At 42.0% G+C, this 24,760-nt stretch overlaps 1 protein-coding gene across 1 annotated transcript; it reads right to left on the bottom strand.

Annotated features, from left to right (window-relative positions):
• Positions 1-13,841: 13,841 nt before the first annotated feature.
• Positions 13,842-24,498, bottom strand: gpr173 (G protein-coupled receptor 173). The gene is made up of 2 exons (XM_034129164.1): positions 23,843-24,498; positions 13,842-16,777 (listed from the first exon to the last, which is right to left on the bottom strand). The coding sequence occupies exon 2, from the start codon at positions 16,577-16,579 to the stop codon at positions 15,398-15,400; it is 1,182 nt and encodes a 393-aa protein (XP_033985055.1). The 5' UTR covers positions 16,580-16,777; positions 23,843-24,498; the 3' UTR covers positions 13,842-15,397.
• Positions 24,499-24,760: the final 262 nt, after the last annotated feature.

The following is a 24,760-nucleotide window of genomic DNA, read 5'->3' as shown; positions in this document are numbered from 1 at the left end:
GTGCAGGAGTACTCTGTTACAAGTAAAAGTCCTGCATTCAAAAATGTTACTCAAGTAAAAGTTGAAAAGTATTATCATCGAAATATAGTTAAAGATCCAAAAGTAAAAGTAGTCATTGTGCAGATTGTTCAATTTCAGAATAATATATACGATATGTTTTATAATTATTGATGCATTAAAGATCTCCTATCATGCTGCTATTTTTAGGCATATATTATGCGTCAGATATATAAAAAACATGTCTATGATGTGATTTGCTCAAAATATCAAACCGATCATGCATTGTAGACATCCCTCATATCCCTCTATTTCAGGCCTGTTAGAGAATGGCTGATTCTGGGTCTGTAGCTGCTGGCCCAGCCCCCTTTGGAGCAAGGCAAGCAGTGAGTTCTGTGACGAGCTGTCTGCTCTGCTCAGATGCAGCTAAATGCTTGATTGATTGATTGAAAAGTTTATTAACAGCTTGTATATTGGGTACAGTACAGTACAGCTCAAAACATACAATTGTTAAGGCGATGCAGACCAGAGAAAGACTTTCGTCTTGTTTACATCAGGGTCCCCCATTTCCAATTCATCATATCATTTAAGACATATTTGACATACAGATGGCTTATTTACAATTTACATACAGATGGCTTATTTACAATTTTCATTTTAGATTTCGTTCTAATACATCCTAACTGGACATTTAAGACATACCAAGTCTACAGATATACAGTTAGTAACAGAGTCTAAAATGCGAGTATATACATAGATGGGGGGGGAAGCTGTCCATTGTACGACAGGTTGAGATTTGTACCATTACCGGGGCCAGTTTTGCAATGCTCTCCCCCGAAGGTGCTCTTTAAGAGAGGTTTTGAAGGTAAGTATAGTTTTACTTTCCTTTACAGCTGTGGGAAGAGCGTTCCACCTTGATGTGGCATAATTGCGAAACGTGTATTCCCCCTTTTTTGTGCCAAATCTGGGTTTTACATGATTTGTGGAGCTCCCTCTGGTGTTATGGTCATGGTATTCCTTGACCTTTGGGAAGAATTTTGACATGTACATGGGTACCATAGAGGTGTAGTGGATCTTGTAGACCAGGCCCATTGCAAGTAGCTGTACTCTGTCGTCTACTCTAAGCCATCCTAGGTTGTCAAAGTGGGCAGAGGTGAGGTGGGTTCTAGATGAAAGGTCAAGCAGTAGTCTGACCAGTTTATTTTGTGATGTTTGAAGTTTTATTTTTAGCGCCTTGGAGGTGCTATGGTACCATGACGTGCAAGCATAGTCATAGTACCCTTGAATGAGTGCTCCTGGCAGAGTTTTCAGGGTGCTTTTGTTTACCAGAGAGGAGATCCGGTATAGGAATCTAGTTCTTTGATTGACTTTTTTTATTACATTGGATGCCATTTTTTCACAGGAGAGGTTTGCCTCAAGAATAGATCCTAGGTATGTAATTTCCTTCTTACTAGTGACAATAATGTCACCCACTGCAACTAAGAAGTCGTCGGATTTGCTGAGATTATGTTTCGAACCGAAGAGAATGGACTCTGTTTTACCCAGGTGTAATGATAATTTATTATCGGCGAGCCAGGTGCAGATTCTGCCGAGCTCGGAGCTGAGGGTTTTTTCAACCTGCAATCTGCTCCTGTCAGAGACCAGCAGGGCTGAGTCGTCCGCGAACAGGAACAAGTTGCAGTCACATGCTGATGACTTGTCATTTGCATAAATTAGGAACAGTAACGGACCTAATATGCTTCCTTGTGGAACACCACAGCTCACTGGGAGGGGGGGGGACAGAGTACCGTTTACCTCCACCATCTGTTCTCTCCCCTCCAGGTAGGATTGCATCCAGCTCACCGATAGTTTATCAAAACCAATTGCTTTTAGCTTGTCAATCAGAATGGGGTGATTGACAGTGTCGAAAGCCTTTTGTAGGTCCAGCATCACCATGCCGCAGTATTTACCCTCGTCCACCTCTTGTTTGATGTGGTCGTTCAAATAAAGAGGGCATGTGTCAGTGGAGTGGGATGTTCTAAAGCCAGATTGAAATTCATAGATTAGTTTCTTTTCCGCGAGGTACTTTTCGACCTGTTCATATACTATTTTTTCCATGACTTTCGAGATGGAGGTAAGTATAGAAACAGGGCGGTAGTTGCCTGGGTCCAATTTGCTGCCCTTTTTGTGCAGGGGGGTTACTCTTGCAATTTTGAAGTCTTTGGGTACTTTTCCCTGTTTTATGGAGAGGTTAATTATGTGAGCTATGACTGGTGAGATGGCGGTTGCTGTGTCTCTGAGGAATTTGGAGGGGATATTGTCGTGGCCAGTGGCCTTGTTAGGTTTGAGGGCGCTCAGTTTAATGAGTACCTCTGCTGTTGTTACCCTTGCTAGACTGAAATCATCTTTGCGTACCCCTAGGTTTTTGTAGTAGGTCATGATGTGATCTACTCCAAAAAGCCCTGAGTGGGAGGGTCATTTATTTACAAGAGTTGTGGCTATGTTTGTGAAAAAAAATTTCAAGTACTTGGCCACATCCAGTTTGTCTGTGATGAGCCTGTTATCTGTCTTTATGTTTAAGTTTGAAAATCTCGTTTTGAGTTTTTTACTGCAGCCAAGCTGGTTATTGAGTAATTTCCAAAGTTCACGGGGTTTATTTTTGTTTTCCTCAGTTTTGTCATTGATGAAATTCTTTTTGGCAGTTTTGATCATGGAGCTTACGTCATTTCTTGCTGCCGTGATTAAGCGCCAAACCACTAAATTGATTATGAAGCCTCGCAGCGGTGAAACTGGCGTGCTTACACTAATTGCGCCGCATAAGCGCATAAAGGTGCGCCGCATTTGCGCTTCAGATGAGGTGAGGCCCCCTCCGCGAGGTGAGGCCCCACGCAGTCTGCGTGCCTGCACCACTCTATTATCCGGCACACTGAACATCATCACTCTGGGTTCGGGGGTCTTGAGCTACTAACTTCGTGTTAGCATGTTGCCTTTGCAGTTGCTTGGAGAGGTTTTATGTTGTGTTTGCAGCAGAGCACCTTACCGTCACATTCCTGTCCTTTCTTCGGACTAATTTAAAATAATGGGCATACCCCCTCGCAGGGGCGTAGCACAAACTCCGGGCTCTATACATAAGCTATCTCTGTGGGCCCCCTTCCCCTCTAGATCCATGTCTCTAATGCACCTTTTGAAATGTATTTACAAATGACTGAGCCATGAACTGTACACATTAATCTGAAGCTGTTATTAGGGAAGTCACTAATGAACTAAAGTAGAACTAAACTATAAAAACCTAGAGGACATTATAAAACATCTGAAATCCTCCTCAAGTTGCCTTGATATTATTCCAACAGGATTTTTCCAAAAAAAATTCATTGCATGGCCTCAGATCTACTTCACATAGTAAACAAGTCTCTTCACTCAGGTGTTTTTCCACAGGCACTGAAAACTGCAGTCATTAAACCACTCTTAAATAAGAATAATCTAGATGCTTCAGTAATGAACAATTACAGGCCCATATCAAACCGGCCATTTCTAGGTAAAATCATTGAAAAAGTTGTTTTTCAACAGTTGAGTAATTTCTTGCAATTAAATAACTGTTTCGATGTGTTCCAATCAGGCTTTCGTCCAAACCACAGCACTGAGGTGGTGTTTGCAAGTGGACATGGAGAATTACATGAACTACATGTTGCTAAATCTACCGCGGGGCATAAACAGAAGGGCAACCATGCTCGGGGGTCTTCTTCGCTGCTTTTGGTGTATTTTGTGGCATAAGTACAGCGCCACTTACAGGCCCGGAATATGTACTACAGCGTTTCCAGCAGAGTTCCCGGACTAATTACCGGACTATGACCGGTAAAATATGCTGAAGACCGGCAAATCTAAATCTCTCCGGTCAAAATGTCCGGTCAAAATAATTTCCCTTTAGCACAATACCGCATCAGTTGCGCCACTTATGTGACAGACAAGAATAGTATGTGACAGACAAGAATAGTCAATTCTAATGTCTAACACTTAATGTGAAGAAAGAGATGTCCTGTATGGGTTGATTGTGCGTTGATCTGTTGGTAATGCCTCGGGGTTCCGGTGGGCATGTAAACAAATGCATAATGCTGCGCTATACTTTGCGGCCTCACCCGGTTGCATAGCGACGCTTATTGTTTAGGTGTCTTTTAATAAGCAGGTAGTCATATCATTAGCTAGAACTAGCTAGATCTGATCGATATGGACATAAACGCGAGTGAAGTCTAATTTGACGGGAGCAAGAGATCAGCTGCTGCTGACTAGTCGACACGCAGCTCTGCATGATCATCTGCAGCGGTGAGCGGAACAAAACACACACTTCAGGTTAGAATATCACGTAGCTATTTTAATTACCTCTCAAACTACCTAAACTAGTTATAGATATGTTTAGTTTTACTGTCGGGTGCGAGCTGCATGATACTGACGGGCTGTCAGGAGAGGGAGAGAGAGCGCTCCGTTTATTATTCCCGTGTTATAAATTACTGTACACTTTTGAATAATGTAGTTAATCTACTAGAATTAGTTTGTTTAATATCGAATCATATCAATTTGTTTAAAAGCTCAATACAAAGAAGACCTTTGACCGGCACTTTTCTCATTTTGTCCGGAAGATTTAAACTTTAACGGACATGTTGACCGGCAAAAAAATATTCTAACGGGAACTCTGGTTTCCAGTGGTCTCGTGTGAACGGACACGTTAAATGAGGCGAATGCGTGTGAACGGAAGACTATTTTGATAACGAATTCGGTCCGTTTGCGTTTGCGAACCGGTGTAAATGGGGTCTGAGACTGCTCTTGTAAAGGTCTTCAATGACATCCACTTAAACACAGACAGTGGCAGAACTTTAGTGTTAGTATTATTAGATCTCAGTGCTGCGTTTGACACTGTTGACCACAACATATTACTAGACCGACTAGAAAACTGGGTGGGACTTTCGGCAACAGTTCTAAATTGGTTTGAATCCTACTTAAAGGACAGAAAAAACGTTGTTTCTATAGGTAAATACACATCGGAGTTGACAAATATGACATGTGGGGTACCTCAAGGCTCCATCTTGGGGCCTCTTCTCTTTAACATCTACATGCTACCACTGGCTCAGATAATGAAAAACAACAAAATAAATACGTAACCATTTCACCAGGAGACTATTCTCCAATTCAAACTCTGAGGAAGTGCATTGAACAAATCAATGACTGGATGTGTCAGAACTTTCTCCAATTAAACAAAGATAAAACTGAGGTAATGGTTTTTGGAGCCAAGGCAGAACGTATAAAAGTTAACGCTGAGCTTCAGTCTGCAATGTTCAAAACAACAGATAAAGCCAGAAATGTAGGTGTAGTCATGGACTCTGACCTGAGTTTCAACAGTCACATTTAAACAGTTACTAAATCAGCCTACTATCACCTAAAGAACATATCTAGGATTAAAAGACTAATGTCACAGCAGGATTTGGAAAAACTTGTCCATGGTTTTATCTTCAGTAGACTCGACTACTGTAATGGTGTCTTTACAGATCTCACTAAAAAAATCAATTAGAAAGCTGCAGCTAATTCAGAATGCCGCTGCTCGAGTCCTCACTAACACTAAGAAAGTGGATCACATCACTCCAGTTCTAAAGTCTTTACACTGGTTCCTCACCAACACTAAGAAAGTGGATCACATCACTCCTGTTCTGAAGTCTTTACACTGGCTTCCTGTGTGTCAAATAATTGATATCAAAATACTGCTGCTGGTTTATAAAGCTTTGCATGGTTTAGGCCCAAAATACATGTCTGACCTACTGCTAAATTATGAACCATCCAGAACTCTCAGGTCTTCAGGGACTGGTCAGCTTTCTGTCCCTAGAGTCAGAACTAAACATGGTAAAGCAGCGTTCAGTTATTATGCTCCAAATATCTGGAACAAACTACCAGAAATCTGCCGGTCTGCTGCAACTCTTACTACTTTTAAATCCAGGCTGAAGACTTTTCTTTTTGCCGCTGCTTTTAATTGAACTATTCATATCTTAAACTGCACTGTAACTTTTATCCATGTATTTTTTCTTTTAATATTTCTTTTATCTTTGCTTTTTAATGACTGTTTTTAAATGCCATTTTCTTGCCTTGCCTTGCCTTAAGAGAACATTCTTCATGTTTATTTAAGTATTTATCATTCCCACGGTATAAGACAAAACAAAAAAAACACCATCTTAGTTTTCTAACCACTACATTGAGAGTGTGCGTACTATACTGCATAATAACAGACAACTGAACAAGACTTCACAAGTCATGATTATTTCCATAAACAATAACACACAAAGAATCAGAAAGCAAATATGCCTGTTAGAATGCCCGAGCGGCCATGGAGGAAAAATAGGAGAAGCAGGCCGGTTGGTGTTTTTCCACAGAAAACTGTTTTATTTGTCCATCCACTGTGACCACATGGCTGTCCTCCATCTCCCACACAGTATACAACACCCTTCTCAACAACACTGACTGCCTTTTGTAGGAGGCCTCAGATCTTCATTGGCTGGCACATACCATTATCTTTATCTAAGCAAACGATTTACTACAACTATATACACATTTACTAAATATTTCCCCACCAATTTACCAATAATATACACATGAATAAAGCTATGACAATATACATTAAATAAATATATCTATGTGCAAAAATGTCAAACTCCCCCCTGGAGACTACCACTTGCCGTTTCCCTCCCGGAACTATATTTAGAGGTGTGCGGGCCCGGGGGTTAGGGTTACACAATACTGTGTCAATATACCCTATACAATACAATGTATATATCTACATGTCAACGTGAGCTCTAGTAACAGCATCTCGTCGTTTACAATGCCAAAAAGCTAAATAATTAAAACTTTAGAAAGCTGAAAAATCTTTACAAGTTATGCTTTGGATAATATGATTGATCTTGCAGTTATTGAATAAATATGAAGAAGTTCTAACTTCAAACTCTAATGTATCTTATGGAACTGATGATATTGGAGTTCATTCCCCAGTAATGACACTGAGGGGTGGTCTTGTTAGCAAAATCGTTAGCTGACCCTCTACTTCTTCTTTGAATTATCTACGTTTCGAGCAAGCCACTCAGGAAGTTTGCCAGGAGCTGAAGCAAATTCTCATTGAATTACATTGGGAAAGAGACTTCTATAAATCTTCTTATGTTTTTTTGAGGTAAATCAACTTTCCAGTATGAACACTTGAATAGCCCTTATTTATATAATTAAATCCTAAAAGTTTTAAAATGCGCTAAAAGCCGAAGAGCGTCTGGGAGGCGGGGCTTAAGGACAACTAGTGCGGGGAGGACTAAACCATTTTCCTCCTTTTGTGAGGTGAGAGGGGCCCCACACAGCTTTCACCATTTGTTGTTGGATACAGAATTCAGTAATTCAACCGATTTTATTGAGCTAGTTTCATTTTAGTTATGACACTATCTACTAAAAAAAAAAGTGCAAACAAACTTTGAATTCCATGCCTTTCAAGGGCCCTCCCCCCATCTGGGCCTTGGGTAGTCAGTCCCACTTGTCCCCCCACTACGACCCACCTGCCCCCTCGAAAATTATAGCTGTTGATGATGATGACTCCGCCATATCTCTGCAATGCAGCACAACCCCTGTGATAGTTGCATGTAGACAAGTCACGCAAATGTTACGCCAATATAAACCTGCGGCGGAAATCCCTCGGCCTCGACCCTCTAGTGACTAGAAATATTTAAAATGGTTAAAAGTTAGACCTATCTAATTTACCAATCTTATCTGCCCCTGGAACTAGCTAAACTAGCTATAAATATGTTTATTATTTACTGTCGTGTTGGGTCACTCATTCACTGGATCAGCGAGCTGCATGAGACACAGACGGAGAGGGAGAGAGGAAAAGAGAGGCTCCGTTTATTATTCCCTTTAAATTACTGTAAACTTCTGAATAATGTAGTAACTACTAGAGTCTAGTCTGTCAAAGGGAGAATCTAGTAATTTTTTCGCACAATGTTAGTAACTGTCATTACTGAATTTATAACAGTAACGCGTTTCATTACTGCGTTACCGGAAAATGTAATGTGATTACAGTAACGCGTTACTTTGTAACTTTGTAACTTTGTAACTTTGTAATGAGTTACACCCAACACTGGACCTTTCTGATAGGGCCGTGGGTGTAAATCCAGCCAACATTTCAGATATTACGTCATATCGGACGCAAATCTGGATCAGCTCTGTTGTACCCCCGTTTTTAGAGATGTGGATATGGAGGAAAAGAGAGAGGGTTTTATTTTCTGAAACTTTGTGAGTTCCCTGACACAACATGGACACATAAATATGATTAAAAGACATAAAAAAGTGCATTTTGCATGATAGGAAACCTTTAAAGTGTTCTCAAAGCTGGTAAAGGTGCAGCTAGTTTGAATGACTTTGTATACTGCAGGGTAGCTTGTGAATTTACTCCAGGTGGAACTAAAGTCTGATTTAACACTTGATTATATTTCACATCATTCATCCAATTCTGCAAAGTAACTAAAGGTATTAAATACATGTAGTGGAGAAAAAGTACACCATTTACCTCTGAACTGTAGTGGAGTAGAAGTACTAAGTAGCAAAAAATTGAAATACTCAAGTAAAGTACAAGTATCTCAACATTGTACCTAAGTACAGTACTTGAATAAGTGTACTTAGTTACTTCCCACATATGATATGACTTCACGTCATGTGATCATTTCTTAGTATTTGATCCTTCAACTTGGCCTCAGGAAATGCACAGTTTTGGCAACAAGTTTTGGAGAAAGCAAATGGGAGGCTTAAACAGGGACAGGGAGGTGCATCTGCAGCATCTTCATCATCTTCATCATCTACCATGCAAGAAGAGGAACTAGAGGACAGTGAAGGAGACACTGAGGAGGACAGTGAAGGAGACACTGAGGAGGACAGTGAAGGAGACACTGAGGAGGACAGTGAAGGAGACACTGAGGAGGACAGGGAGGGGGACACTGAGGAGGACAGTGAAGGAGACACTGAGGAGGACAGTGAAGGAGACACTGAGGAGGACAGGGAGGGGGACACTGAGGAGGACAGTGAAGGAGACACTGAGGAGGACAGGGAGGGGGACTGCATTTATTAACACCACGCTTCGTGTGGGGTGAGTACCAAACGCTGTCTCCTGGTACTCATCTGAGTAACTCACTAAAAAGGTTATGTGCACCCCTGCCTATAATATATTGTTCAAATATAGCATAATAGGTGAGCTTTAAACCTTGATTGCCATTGAAAGCAAGTTGAGCTGTCATTTGTGGAGCAAGCATCAAGTGTCCGTTGGTATTAAATGAGTGTTGTGAGAAAGATCTCAGAGACAGAAAACCTGGACCAATAATGAACAGCAGAGTGGAACAATACATGTATGCTTGGTATGCAACATGCATCTTTAAAAGCAATATACCATCACAACCAGGAATTATTGGAAGCACTGCCATGATCATTTCAAAGGAAATTTATTATTTTTACAAAGTCATCAATTTCCAGAGACATGCGTTATAGCTCAACCATTTAAAAAACCAAAACAAACAAAAGGAACCTGCAGTCCGAGCCGGCTCCATGATGCTGAGTCAGAGGAAACCCCTCGTACATCCTTCAAACCTTTTGCTTTATGTCAGCTGTTTGCCTTCCGGATTCACTGAGATTACATTTTTCTTTTAACCTTTGACATTTAATGGTATACCCTAAGGTTTAAATTAAACATGTTCCAAATAATTCATGAACTGGCACCCTTTCTAAGACAGGGCAACATTTGGAGAACAGAAACGCTGTATAAAGCTGCTGTGATTCCTGTTGGTGTGTTTCTGTTGCTGTGCGGGTTCAAACAGTTACACAGCAGAACAACCAAACACTGACTTCCAATGTGAATCTGACTCACTGACTGCTGTGGCACATCCACTTCCACATTCATGACAGCATTCACACCAAATTCTGTATTCAATGGAACAACTGGGTTCAACTTTTCTGGACTTCTTTAAACAAACGCTGCCTTGGCCTCTGCTTCAGCTAGCTGCACTGCTAGCCTCTGGTAACACTTTGCACCCTTCTGACATGACCAGGAGCAATCTTTGACACAAAATAGAACCATTGAAGAATTTTTTACTTGTGTTTTTTTTTGTATGCCTTGTCAATTATTTGTATTGGTTTTTGTTGAGGGGCGACATGCTAAAAACCAAAGTGTGACAATAACACAAAGGCTGTCAGATGATCACACAGTCCAAACTACTTTATCTGGAGGTCAGACTGATGCAGGTGTTCCCAGTCATGATGGAGGAAACAGCCAGGCTGTGTTCAACCTGTCAGTTTCCAAGCTGCCGATCATGTGACTGTGAGGTCACCAGAGGTGGGAAGTAACTAAGTACATTTACTCAAGTACTGTTCTTAAGTACAATTTTGAGATACTTGTACTTTACTATTTCCTTTTATGCTACTGTGTACTCCACTACAGTTCAGAGGTACATGGTGTACTTTTTCTCCACTACATGTATTTAATCCCTTTAGTTACTTCACAGATGTGGATGAATGATGTGAAATATAATCAAGTGTTAAATCAGACTTTAGTTCCATCTGGAGTAAATTCACAAGCTACCCTGCAGTATACAAAGTCATTCAAACTAGCTGCACCTTTACCAGCTTTGAGAACACTTTCATGATCAATCATTATAAAACATATCATATATATTATTCTGAAATGGACCAATCTGCAGAATAAGTACTTTTGATGCTAATACCTTTGTGATTTTACTTGAGTAAGATTTTGAATGCAGGACTTTTACTTGTAACAGAGTATTCCTACACTCTGGTACATCTACTTTTACTCAGGTACAAGATCTGAGTACTTCTCCCACCTCTGGAGGTCACTGTGTTAGCACATCTCACCATTAGCAGTACTGATGGAGGTGACCAAGCAGAACCTTCTGTGTCACCTTTAAAGAAAAGAACACTTTGTTAGTGCTGATTTGATGTCATTGAGAAACTGCCAGGGGTTTGTACAGTTCTTGGTTGTTCAATATTATTGGTTGTTTAAGATGCTTTCTTTTAATTCACTGAATGAAACATTCAGAAATAGACCAGTGTATGCAATCACATTTAGCCTGTCACATTTATGTGATTTATGTCAAGCTTTTTTTCCTTCATTATCTCTAAATATATACAAAAAAGTATATTAAGTTAATAATTATTTATGACATAAGGGACTTAAAGTCAACTTCATTGCTTTTAAAACAAAAGCTGATCCCTTGGAGAAGGCCCACATGAAGAATACTAAAGAAGCTTTAGCAGGAATGATGTCATTGAAATGTAAAATGTATCTGGTCAGTGTTCCCTCTTAGTTCTTCTTCCATTCATGTAACCATCATCTTACACACACAATCATTCCTGCCAATAGAAACACACAAACACGCACACAGTACAAATCTGGTGATCAGGAACTGTTCTGTTGCATTTCAGAGTTGATTAGCTGTCATTATAATACACACTAACAATACAGAGGTCACTGTACATTTACAAAAGAGAATCTGCCTGAGGCAACTCAAAAAGCTCAGGCTGCTCCAGCAACAGCTTAGTCTCAGAAAGGAAAATAGACAGACTCAATGTTTTTACTTCATTCAACAAAATCCCACAGAAATCCGGAGTAGGGGTCACTCAGATCATCAGTCTACCCCCCCCCCGCGCCGTCATGGTCCCTGGTGGGCCAGGTCTGATGGGGAGAGCAACGAGTCTCCTGATGTCTCCGGTGTACACAGTGTTCTGCCCCCTCCTGATTGTAGTGCAGACAGAGGAGACACGTTTGTCTACTCTTTGTTCCATTGGTGTGACATTTCTTTAGTGGAGTAAGGCCATAATTCAGAAAAGATCAAATGAAGATAAGCGTTTCTCTGCAGCATGCTGTTGTTGGGGCTGTAAGATATGCCACGGCAGAGAACAAGGGGCACCTCAAACCCCTAATACAATATTCCCTCAATCTTAAGGACAATGTCATGTTTTCAGACATTCTCTGTGCCCTGTCCTCCCCTTCCATTTCTACCTGTCTTACAGTTCATTTCAGAAAGAAACAGGGAAAAAGCACATTTATCCATTTTTAGATTTGTACTCAAATAAAGCAGATGTCTCTTCTACTGCACCCTCTAACTTCAGTCCTGTGTGAAGTGATGAAGATGTATGCTTAATGAGACTTTGGCTCCACTGTGCCATCAAACAAAACCAGGCGGATGTTGATTCAGATGCATCTTGTAGTCTTATGAGCTAATAAAACATGTTGTGCTGTATGTTGGCTGTGAGCGGTGTGGTTTTTAGTGTTACCAAAGTACCACATTTCAAAGGTCACTTTAGTTGACCTGCGTTCTTTCTAGTGGTTTTTTACCTCAAGTCCGTAGATCTCTGTCCTCACGTGTGTAATCAAAGTTTCTATTGTTTGGAGTTTTACTTCTACTTTCTATAAAGTAACTATAAATTCAGACTTCATTTCATAATGTTGATTCTAAAAAGTAAGTATATGACATTTATATGATTCAGAATTTGGATTGAGTGCTTTCCCATAATCAGTCCTAGCTGAATGTGCAGCACCCATTGTTGGCTGCTCTGAATGGGTGAAGCAGCAAAACCAATGTGTGTGATAGAGCCTGCTGTAATGCCAAAAGATTAATATTGGCTAGACTATATGTGAACAGGGAGTCCATATAGTGTTTAGGACCCCCACCCCTTTCTTGCTGTTGCCTAGAGCTCCTGTCTCTGATATCTACTGTATTTTAGAACATACTGTCCCTCAACAAGTGATGAGAGCTATGCAGGGACCAGAGCCTAGCTACAGCTCAGGACTTCATTGAGCTGCTCTCAGGTGTGACAGGTGTAAAGGATGTGTCAGAGTTCCCGTTAGAATATTTTTTTGCCGGTCAACATGTCCGTTAAAGTTGAAATCTTCCGGACAAAATTAGATAAGTGCCGGTTAAAGGTCTTCTTTGTTATTTATTGAGCTTTAAAACAAATTGATATGATTCGACATTAAACAAACTAATTATAGTAGATTAACTACATTATTCAAAAGTGTACAGTAATTTACAAAAACGCGGGAATAATAAACGGAGCGCTCTCTCCTTCTCCTGACAGCCCGTCAGTATCATGCAGCTCGCGGATCCAGTAATGAGTGACCCGACAGTAAAACTAAACATATCTATAACTAGTTTAGGTAGTTTGAGAGGTAATTAAAATAGCTACGTGTGATTTTCTAACCTGAAGTGTGTTTTGCTCTGCTCGCCGCTGCAGGGGATCATGCAGAGCTGCGTGTCGACTCGTCAGCAGCAGCCGATCTCTCTCTCCTGTCAGATTAGACTTTACTCGCATTTATGTCCATATCGATCAGATCTAGCTAGTTCTAGCTAATGATATGACTACCTGCTTGTTAAAAGACACCTAAACAATAAGCGTCGCTATGCAACCGGATGAGGCCACAAAGTATAGCGCAGCATTATGCATTTGTTTACATGCCCACCGGAACCCCGAGGCATTACCAACAGATCAACGCACAATCAACCCATACAGGACATCTCTTTCTCCACATTAAGTGTTAGACATTAGAATTGACAATTTTTGTCTGTCACATACTCTTTTGTCTGTCACATACTATTCTTGTCTGTCACATAAGTGGCGCAACTGATGCGGTATTGCGCTAAGGGAAAATTATTTTGACCGGACATTTTGACCGGAGAGATTTAGATTTGCCGGACTTCAGCATATTTTACCGGTCATTGTCCGGTAATTACCGGCTAACGGGAACTCTGGGATGTGTCCTCAAGGGGTCTCATAAAGAAATCAGGCTCACCTGTCAGTGTATTCCTGCTGTCTGTCATCTCTCCTCCTCCCAGTGCAGCTCCTTTTTCTCTGACTGATAATAATAATAATTGTTCCTGAATCTTTTGCATTTAGTTCAGTGTTTTGGAACTTCACACGTTAATTTGATGGGCTTAGAAAACACACAGTCTATCAGCATACATAAATAAAAACGTTTTCATGTTGCAGGACCAGCATGGTAATGAAGACATGGCCGCACTCTTCTGATATTAGTACTGAGTGGCGAATAACCGCTTAAGCACTCCTTCAGAGGAGAAGTGACTGAGACAAACAAGAAAAAAAGCTTTGCCATTGGTACATGAACACAAAGTTATTATGAAATATTATGAATTAAAAATGAATTTCAATTCAATGGTCCACAATACAGACATTTACATACATTCACAGGTGAATCCCATGCTTCAGAAACAAGCTGTTCTGATAAACTAGGCGTATTAAGACACCAGAGCCGAGGGACTGCTGCTGGACATCAGCACTCTCAGCATGGCCCTGCCTACCGGACACCAAAGGTACTGTGTTGTTTATAACAAAAATCTGCTCTGGGCTAAGAGAAGCCTTTTATGCAGCTGGGCGCGGTGCTAACACTTTGTCAAGCTGCTGTTAATGTTTGCAGATGATCACTTCCTCTCTTTTGACTCAAAGTCATGCACAGATCTAAATAATAATAATGTGTATCAGAAGGAAGATTTGTCAGTCACCTTAGTTTGTGTTAGTTAATTCAATTAGTGACACCTTGATAAATCATAGCATGGATAACTTCTGTCTTAATCAGTAAGGAAGTAAACACATCATCCTGGTCTTAGAGCTGGTGTTCCTGTCACTCATGTGTTTGCCTCAGTTTCCTGTTCAGTAAAGAGCTTTCATAGAAGTATTCATAATTCATTACAATCGTGAGCTCAGGTTAACCCATCTCTCCGCCCTCTGACTCCGTGAGGCTGCCTCTGCGGACTCCAGGAATGCAGTGATCCCCCTACTTTTCAATTATTTTATTTTCCTTAAATGGCTATTTTCTGGCCAGAATGTGACATCATGTTGCTGATATGACCTGTTCCTCTTCACTGTCACTATACAAAAGGCTTTGCTTACTAATCCAGCACATAAGTGACATTTTAATTGAAGTACAAACGTTTATTCTTTATTATCTTTGTCCCCCGTAGGAATCTTCCTATCCTTTGAATCAACCCTAGATGTTTCTAATTTGCCATTCTTTTTTAAGCAGCTTGTGTAATTTGTTGGGTGTTTGTCTGGCTTGGTTTCCATAATGACTGCATTATCACTTGCATGTTTTCTTATTAAAGTACTGTGTTTCTTATTATCAAAAGTCAAAGTCTGACTCCATGTATGAGGTGGTTTTGAGAGAAAAAAGGGTTGGACGAATGAAATACATGCTAACCATTCCAGTGTTATCATCACACTTACTAGTTTGCAACCACTGCTTAAAAATAGCTTCTATTGTATTGAAATGCGGCAACAGTTCAAGCAAACACTCAACACTGTTGGCTGCCCCGTGTTTCCTCTCTGTTTAGATCCTCTCTGATCACATGACACAATAAGGCTCTCGTGGCAAATGAGGTTTAGTCCTGCAGCAGGCTGGTAGGTGGGAAAGGAGCCCTTTCTTCAAGTCTTTGTTGAGGAAGAAACAGACAATAGGGTTGACCCCGGCTTGGGCGAAACTCATCCACACTGTGGTGGAGAGGTACCGGTGTGGTATTGTACAGGCCTTCACAAACACCCGCCAATAGCAAGCTACTATGTATGGAGACCAGAGCACCAGGAACAGCAGGGTGATCACATAGAACATCCTGCCAAGTTGCTTCTCCACTTTGAATTCATCCATGCCCAGCAGGCGCCGGTTCTGGTTGTGCAAGTTCTGTCGGATACCCAGCAGGGTCGGCGGCATCGGCCCCCTCCCAAAGCCCGCAATCCAGTTGGCTGCGGCTTGGCCAGTAGCCCCCGGCCCATGGAAGGTCCAGTTCTGACTGATGGCCGGCACCATCTGGACCGGCTTCATCTTGCGGTGCTTATATTCAAAGAGGAGCAACTTCATGTAGACAACATGTGTGGCTAGAATGAGCACAGCCAGCATTAGCATGAAACCTAGTGTATCGTTAGCCTTAAAGTAGCGATGCTCAAAGATGCACTGGTCCTCCTCGCGAATAAATTTGTATGTGCCCACATCAAAAACTGGTGGGAACGCCATTGCCACGGACAGTGTCCACACCATGCACACCACTGCCACACAAGTCCAGAATGTCATGCGTTTCGAGTAAAAGCGGTGGTGTGCAATGGCCATGTAGCGTGTTACACTGATGCAGAACAGCATGAATGCGGCATGGAAGCAGAAGAGCACCGCCATGAAGGCCACCACCTTGCAGCTCAGCACGCTGTAGGTCCAGGCCGAGCCGTTCTTTATAGACACCAGCACAAAGGGGAAGCAGATGGCAGAGCGAATGGTGTCTGCCAGGCACAGGTCCAGCAGGAAGTAGTAAGGTGCTTTGTGCAGGGCCCGGTCCCGCAGGACGAGCAGAGACACCACCAGGTTGCCCAACAGGCTGATGCAGATGATCAGCCCGAGGAGCACCAGTTTAATATAGGTAGATACAGCCGAGGAGGGGCTTTCTGCTACCATGCCTCCTGCGGTAGCCACCACTGCTATTGGCCCAGCAGGCCCTTCACTGCTCTCGTTCCCATTCGCCATCGCGATTGCCCCTCCACCCATACCAGCTTTTCTACACACACCAAAGCCGCCGCTCCCACACGGCCTCCTCCTTCTACTAATGGTTCCTGCGTCCTCGTGGTTGCTCTTTTTCCGCGGTTCACAAGGAACGGGAACACCTCAATCCACATTGCCCCATTTCAAGCAGGATCCCTTTGACGGTGTATTTGATCCTCTCACCTCCTGATCCACTCCAGGTGCCTGAAAACAAAAGGACAGACAAAGAATTAGAAGTTTGGATGAATCTCTTTTACATTTGTCTGTGGAGAGTCATCTATGTAGTACCACAGAATCACTTTTTATAAAAATGTTAAGTCAAAGAAAGGTTGCTGTTTATGTAAATGACTTCTTAAGCTATAATGAGGCAAATTATTACAATTTAAATAACATCATTTTTGGTGCCTAGGGGTGTTTTCAAAACTCTTAAAGTTTGCGGTTAAAACTATCTATCAAACTTTGATGTGGACCAGCCGCCATATCAGGAGGATCCTTTTTGATGTCAACCAGACGGATTGGGAAGATGTTGAGAGCTAGCAGGAGGCCGAGGGGAAATGTAATCTGGTGGTGAAACAGAACTGGACCATCCTCTCCAGGAACTCATTGAACAGACTGAAGGCCAACACCAACCGATAAACTGGTCTCAAACTCAATGAGGTTTGTTTTTAGTGTCAATCCAATGCAGACAATCCACATTTAAGTGAGCACATGGTTTTACATTGAATTCAAAAGATACACCACTTTTAAATCAATCTGCTGATCATGAACTATTGCAGAGCAACCTGCTAAGTATGACTCATGCATATACTAATGCAATAGTGGGTGTAAGGAGTTTTCATGATAAATCTGAAAGAAATACAGGGTTATGTTAAGTATATTAGTTTAAGTTGATCAAGTGAAATATTGCAACCCCACGAGAAGACACTTCAGTGACATTTGTGTGTTTGTCACTTTTCAAGAGAGCTGTAACCCAGTTTCAGTCTTTTAATGTTCATAATTAGTTAATGTGGGGGAGTACCATGTGACTCCAGAGAGATAAATAATGATAAAAGATTCAGTGAAATAGGACCTGCTGTAAGGCCAGTCAATCCTCATACTTATTTTACAAAAATGTAATAATCTCATAATTAGGACAGATTAAGACACTGTAGAAACGTTAGGAGTAAACTCTGAAACATGCTTGGTTGGGAGATCATTTATATGTTTCCAGTAAAAGAGAACAGTATACTATGCTTCTTATTTTCAGTTATCATGTTATTCTGTGTGACAGTAAATTAATAAAGCCTAAAAGCAGCTAAACTCTCCTGAAACGTGTAGGAAATTAAAGTTACCTAAAATTCAGCATTAACTTAAAATGCTCATATTTTATTAGGATTCCATATCCGTGATATGTGTACCGGCAGGAAGCATCAGAAACTGCATTTAAGATGCAATTTAGAAAAGCACTTTATCCAAAACAATCTTACTTCTAAAACCATACACTCATTTGGACTGTTTCAATATTTGAAAGTCCTGAATGCTACTTGTGAAGGCTCAGATAAGAAGCTGTGCTCCACTGTAATCCGGGAAGAAAGTTAATCCTACGTACATTTATCACACCAACCACTAAAGCTGGTCTTATAGTGTGTGTAATGTTAAAGCTCCCATGTCATGCTTTTCCGGTTATTACCCGTCCCCTTGTGTGTTATGAAGGTTTTTATGCATGTAAACGGTGTGCAGAGTCAAAACCCTGAAAGTACACCCTGTAGCGAGTAAAACTCTAACACAGAAAATACCTCCCCAAAACGCCTCGTTGGAGATACGTCACTGCCCATTTGAGTCTTCCATTTAGTTCCGGGTACCGCCTGATGTCATGCGGTACCCGGAACGAAATGGACCAATCCCGAAGAGCTATGGCCACACCAGCAGCGGCGTGTTCCTCCAGAGGTTCGAAGAACCGGCATTTCACAGACGAAAGCTTCCAAAACATTGCCCAGTTTGAGGCCGGATATGCACAGCTTGTTTGGACCGTTTGGAGCAGGGGAAGATTCGGGTACACAACCTGTAAGTTTGCATTGTTATTTGTGTATTTATCAAACAAGACTGTTTAAATGTGTAAACTGTGTTGGACTGCTAAGCCATTGACACAGTGCTAACTGTGCTAACTAAGTTGCTAGAGTTTCCATATATCAACTCTAATATCAGCAGATGGCCTTGCATACATGTATCTCATAGCAGGAGAATGTCTGCAGTCACACACAAAATACCTATTGACAGTATACTCCGGGTGATTTGCCGTGCGGTCAGTCGCGAAACGTAATTACATTATAGCTGGCGTAGCGTGTATGCAACCGATCTAACACACGGAGCTAGAGCTAGAGCTAGGTTTGGTCGGAAAAACATTTTTGTGATGCTACGTTGCTAGCGTTTAAATATATCAACTACAATGTCAGCAGATGGCCTTACATGTTTGTCATGGCAGGAGAATGTCTGCAGTCACACACACGGAATACTCATACAGTATACTCCGGGTGATTTACCGTACATTGTGACAGTACATATACTGCATGTATAGCTCGAGGCTAGCTGTATGCTAGCGCAAAACAATGTATTCATGACCGTTACAATGTATGACCGAACGTAGCAGACTACCCGTATAACATTGCAATTATAAACACGTTATTGCTAGCCTAATATGAACCACTAGTTTTTGTTCATAGTAGTTTTATTACTCTACATTATAGTTGCCGTTCCTCCGAGCTAACGTTAGCTACCAAGGTAAACAAAGCTAGGTTAGCATATTAGCTGGCAAGCTGTTCATTAGATTGATTAGATAGATCCACACTCCTACCACAACTACTACTAACGAATCTAAAACAACTAAGTTTCTCTAATATTTTGTGATTTGCATTTGATTTCGTCCAGCCAGATCCTGCCGGACAATACATGACGGGGACCGGACTACCACACTGAGGCCTCGTCCTAAAAAGCCCCGGCTGCTATAGGCAAGATGCCGACAACGGGGAGTGATTGACGATATACCGTGTATATATGTATATTTACGTTCATTTTGTACATTTCTAAAAATAAAGTTTAATGGAAATACTATATATAGCAAACCATGATTTGATTTCTCATCAAACAGTAGTAGTTTATAACGGGTAAAAATAACTTACTCTTTGTTATGACCGGCTCGTAGGCCACAACGGAAAGACAAGGAGACATACACGAGTTTACAAAACCACGGCACATTTATTGTGGTAAATGCAGAGATACGTGGTCAGGGAAGAGGATTGCTGTGCTGCTTGGAGGGAGAGAGAGGCTGCCGTGTGACTCCCGGCAGCTGGCTAGCACCTCGGCTCCGGCCAGGTGTCCGTGATCGCGCTGATTAGCCTCTTCAGCTCCACCCCATCGTAAGACAAAGGCCCTGGGGCCGTCACACTCTTCTATAACAACAGTTAAAAATATATATATGTATATAAAATATACGGCTGTACCGACGCCATGATAAGACTGATGTTCGGCTGAGAGCAGCCGTTTAGACATGGGCGCAGCCTCTCTGGTGGTTGACTAATCAGAACAGAGTGGCCGAGCTGACCAATCGGAGCACACTAGGCTCACAGGGAGGGGGGGGCAAGAGCTCCAACGAGTCGTTTAGTGGAGAAAGTGAATACTGCTGAATACACATGCTTGACAGAGATGCTGTATGCGAAACCAATGTGAGTTTGGAAAATTGCACAGTATAAATCTATTTTAGTATACCTCAACAATGTAATTATGATCAGTGGAAATGGCCATGACATGGGCCCTTTAATTTAAGTGGTTCAACGTCATTTATTCCGGTTGCCATTATTACACAGGTGAGGCTGAGTGTGATCTTTATGCAGACAAAAACTGATGAATTTCACGACGTTGGATTCAGTTTGGCTGGGTGTTTATTGAAGAATTTGTACATTACTAAGGTTGATGAGTGAGTTGTTGTAGCTGTGAGCATCTGCTGTGTATGGTTGGATGGGTATGCTCTCCCTCTTCCTGTCCCTTTCCAGTCACCAATGACCCTAATTATATACCCTGTGCAGCTTATCACAGCCACACACCAAGTGTTCAAAAATAATATTGCACTTTAAAATAAAATGAACGGACATGCCAACAATACACACAAATGGCTCCTACAGTGTGCATTAAGTGATGGAGCCTCTTTGGTCAGCATTCAGAATGTTTTGGCTGTGCAGTGAAAACAAGGATCACATGAAAAAAAAAAGTATGCAATTATGGTTTAGGTCCAGATGAGTGGATCCAGAGAAAGCCAATCCAACAAATCCTGAGCAAAGCATTCACACTCAGTGGTGTAGTGGTCATTGGACGCGGGGGATCGCTGTTCCCCCACTTATTTGGAGCCCCCACTTTTTTGAAGCATGATTTTTTTTTTAATAGTCTAATAAATATAAAATCATTGCCAGTGTTATCAGTTGCAAGTGTGAATTTGTTGTAATAATGACGAAAACATAATACATTTCACAGTAATTATAATAATAAAAAATTATCGCAAACGAAACAGCTCTATAATGGCAGGCAAAAAAACGTTACTTGACTTATTTTCTAAAAAGAATATCATTCAATAGAAGAAAGAGGCTAGCAGCACCGAAGCTAAATAAGTTAATTTCAGGACAACTTTGGGAATTTTGTTTGTTTGTTATGAGTTTTAAATAGATTTTGAAAGTGGAGATAGAAAGAGAGAGAAGCAGCGCTGTCTGCTTCTCTCTTATGTAACTTATGTGCCGGTTAGGCCTGTCGCGATAAGCAATTAATTGACTTATCGTACGATAAATAAAAATGAACTCGATAACTTTTCTGAACTCGATAAATTGCCGTTTACATGCGTGTTTGTTTACATAAGGATGTGACCAGCATTTTAGCCAGGCGCGCCGTGAGGGGCGGGGCTCACACACAGCCAGGTCAGGACACTCCGCGTGCAGCAGTGTAGCAGCCAAATTAATAATATAGAGACAAGCAGGAGATAACTCGAGGGGAATTTGAAGTTTTTAACTTCAAATTCCCCTCGAGTAAGTCACACGTTATCTCCTGCTTGTCTCTATATTATTAATTTGGCTGCTATTGGTTTCAAAACCTAACTCCATCTCCGGTGTGGGAATATTTTGGATTTAAGCCAAATCAACGAGGCGAACCTACGGACTTCAATGAGCCGGGCGGTGTGTCGCATTTGTTTTAAAAAGGTAGCAACAAAAGCTAGCAATACGACCAACCTTAAACTGCACCTGAAACACAACCTACCCATTCCGTTTTCCCAGCTGGGAGCCAACACGGCAGCTGGAGATGGAGAGCCCCCACCTTCCCGACAGTTTCCAATCAAAGATGCATTTGCCCGACAATGCAAACATGCTGGTGTTCCTTGCTCGAAATATTTGATTGATACAGATTTGGATATGGCCTGTTGAGGTTTTTTTTGCTTGTGAGACAATGTGTGCTCATATTTATTTATTTATTTGTATATATATATATATAAATAAATATACATATATATATATATATATATATATATATATATATATATATATATATATATAGAGAGAGAGAGAGAGAGAGAGAGAGAGAGAGAGAGAGAGAGAGAGAGAGAGAGAGAGAGAGAGAGAGAGAGAGCTCTGTTTTCCAGCCTGAGTCTATTTATTTGATTGTTTTGGTTGTGTGATTTAATAATTTTTTTATAATTTAATATATTTTTTTATTTATTATATATAATTTATATATTTGAATATTATTTCACATTTCATTTGCAATGTTGAATGTTCAATAAAAAAGTTCTGTTTGAAAGGATGTACTTGAATTATTATTATATATTATCATTATGTCAGTGGTCTAAAATGGTCTTACAACGGTGCCGACAATATTATCGTTTATCGCAATAATTTCCGGAAAAATTTATCGTCCAACAAAATGTATTATCTTGACAGGCCTAGTGCCGGTGTGTTCATGGTTTTGAGTCTGTGGCATTGTTTGGGATGACCTAATTAAAATAGCGTCCACCCAGTAAAAAAATCCCCACTACACCACTGTTCACACTGCTGCTGTGCCTGCAGAACACCTCATTCACAAATAAAAAGAGACGAAAGCAAATAAAGGGGGATGTCAGTTTTGCCATTTCAAGATAGGAGCCTCTGAAAATGTTTCTATGAATTATTTATTTATCTATTTGGTTATCTGTCAGCACAGTCCAAGAACAGTCTAATATCAGCTGTTTGTGAACATGAGGAGAGCCTTTGACGACATTTTATTACAAATAAGCAAAAAGGAAAAGCCTTAATGTGGCATCCTTGTAGCCTAGATGTGCTGATAGCTTAGTTTATCCTGAAAAGAAAGATGTATAACTTGATTATGCCTTTCAGGGTTGAGGTTATACATGCATTATTAAGCAAGAATACAAGGCAAACCAAACATATTAAAAAAGGGCTTAAGCCTCTCAGTGTTAAAGGAGAGTGAAAACAGGAAATGATTAATGTAAATCAGAGGGTGATAACAAAAGAGATGTAGGGATGACATGTGGTTAATTCATTTGACTTTCATATACTGTTTTTATCAGGTTCTGTTTGAGTTGCAGTGCTCACAGCTCCACAGGCTGGGGGTCTGGGGGGGCTGAGTCTGAAGGAGGGGCTTTGCAGAGCTGAGAGTTGGTTGGCGGGGGAGGGCAGAGTCACTGTCAGGAACTGGGTAGCAACAGCAGCCCAATACCTCTGGCTCAATGTCGGTGGGAGGAGGCGACAGAGCCCAGTGGAGGAGACGGAGACAGAGCTGGTCTCTGACAGAGGGGCCCAGCATCAGGCCCCTCACATGTAGGAGTGGGGGGCCAGTGACTGCTGCAGTCCAGCATTTAGGAGCCAGGCTGCTTTAAACCACACACCACATGATCTGTGTATAAGCAGGGGAGGTGGGGGGAGCTGGGTTCTCCGGGCCACATTACACCAAATTATATTAAATCACTTGCTTGTCCCAGTGCTGAGCGAGCCAGGGAAAAGCCTGTATTATTTATCATCAACATAGCAGTGTCACACTGACCACTGCATGCTGCTGTGAGACATGCATCAAACATTAGCTTAGCTCTGCATAATGCCCCCCCTCATTAGATGACAGCCCTGTAGAGGCTGGCAGACAAAGGCTGTGTCCCAGAGAGTCCCAGTCTGGGCCTGCAGAGACACACTCAGGCTAATGGCTGCAGAGCAGGCAGCAGACCTGGGATCTGTAGGCAGCACAAAATGGTGTTCATGTTGTGGTCCTTACCTGCTGGGCCGCTGGTCCTCCACTCTGTGGCGGGCAGGCCGTGATGCAGTCCACGATGCAGTCCACATGAACCGTTAGGCTGCTCCACACATCATACACGAGAGATAGATCACCTGCTGAGCTGACAGCTGTGTCAACGGTCCAGATCTTCCTAAAGGGTGTTAAGGGAAGCCTGTTGAGGACTCCCTTTATTAATCAAAGTGCTTAAAGAACCCAAAGCTGTTTCCTCTTTTTTCTCGTGCATGTCATGTCTCCGTTTTTCCACAGCTCGTGCCGGTCGACGGTAAATCCACAGTGAGAGGCAGCACAGGGTTGTGATCCAGAGAGGGCTGCTCCTTTACCCAGTATAATTAACATTAATGAATACAAATACTGCAGGTGGTAGGATCCTATTGTGGCATGAGTAAGCTGAGGTTCTGTTGGAGCTGCCGGCAGCAGACGCCCTGTGGAGCCTCTGCTGCTCCCGGTGTCCGAGAGCCTGTCGATCCCCGCCGCAGGTCCCTCGCATGAATCGGGTCCGAACCCTCAGTCTGCTGTTCAGGAAATCCGTCAGCATGCAGTAACAATTCGATGGCTCAGAACAGATTCTGTTCGCTAGCTAACGTATTGAGTAGAGAAAGCCCGGAGCGGGCAGGGCTGCGGGATGACACCGAGGCCGGTCCTCATTCTGTCCCGCAGCCCGTCAGCGGCCAGCGGGGAGACACTGTGCGGAGAGCCGGGGGACGCCTGCTGCTCGGTGTCACTGCAGCTCAATGTGCCGCTTTGTACCGGAGCAGAGAGGGAGCGATGGGCCGGGAATAAGAGCAGCATCCAACCGTCAGGAAAGGGAACTGCTGGTATCGGGAATGATTTTAATCCCGTCTGAATGCTCAATGGTCAGGGGCGGCCCCACGCTTTTTGGGGATGTGGGCGGACTCT

This window comes from Trematomus bernacchii, unplaced genomic scaffold (assembly GCF_902827165.1).
Source record: "Trematomus bernacchii unplaced genomic scaffold, fTreBer1.1, whole genome shotgun sequence".
Classification (NCBI taxonomy): Eukaryota; Metazoa; Chordata; class Actinopteri; order Perciformes; family Nototheniidae; genus Trematomus; species Trematomus bernacchii.
Note: the sequence above shows the minus strand (reverse complement) of the source record. Positions and strands in the feature narration are given on the sequence as shown.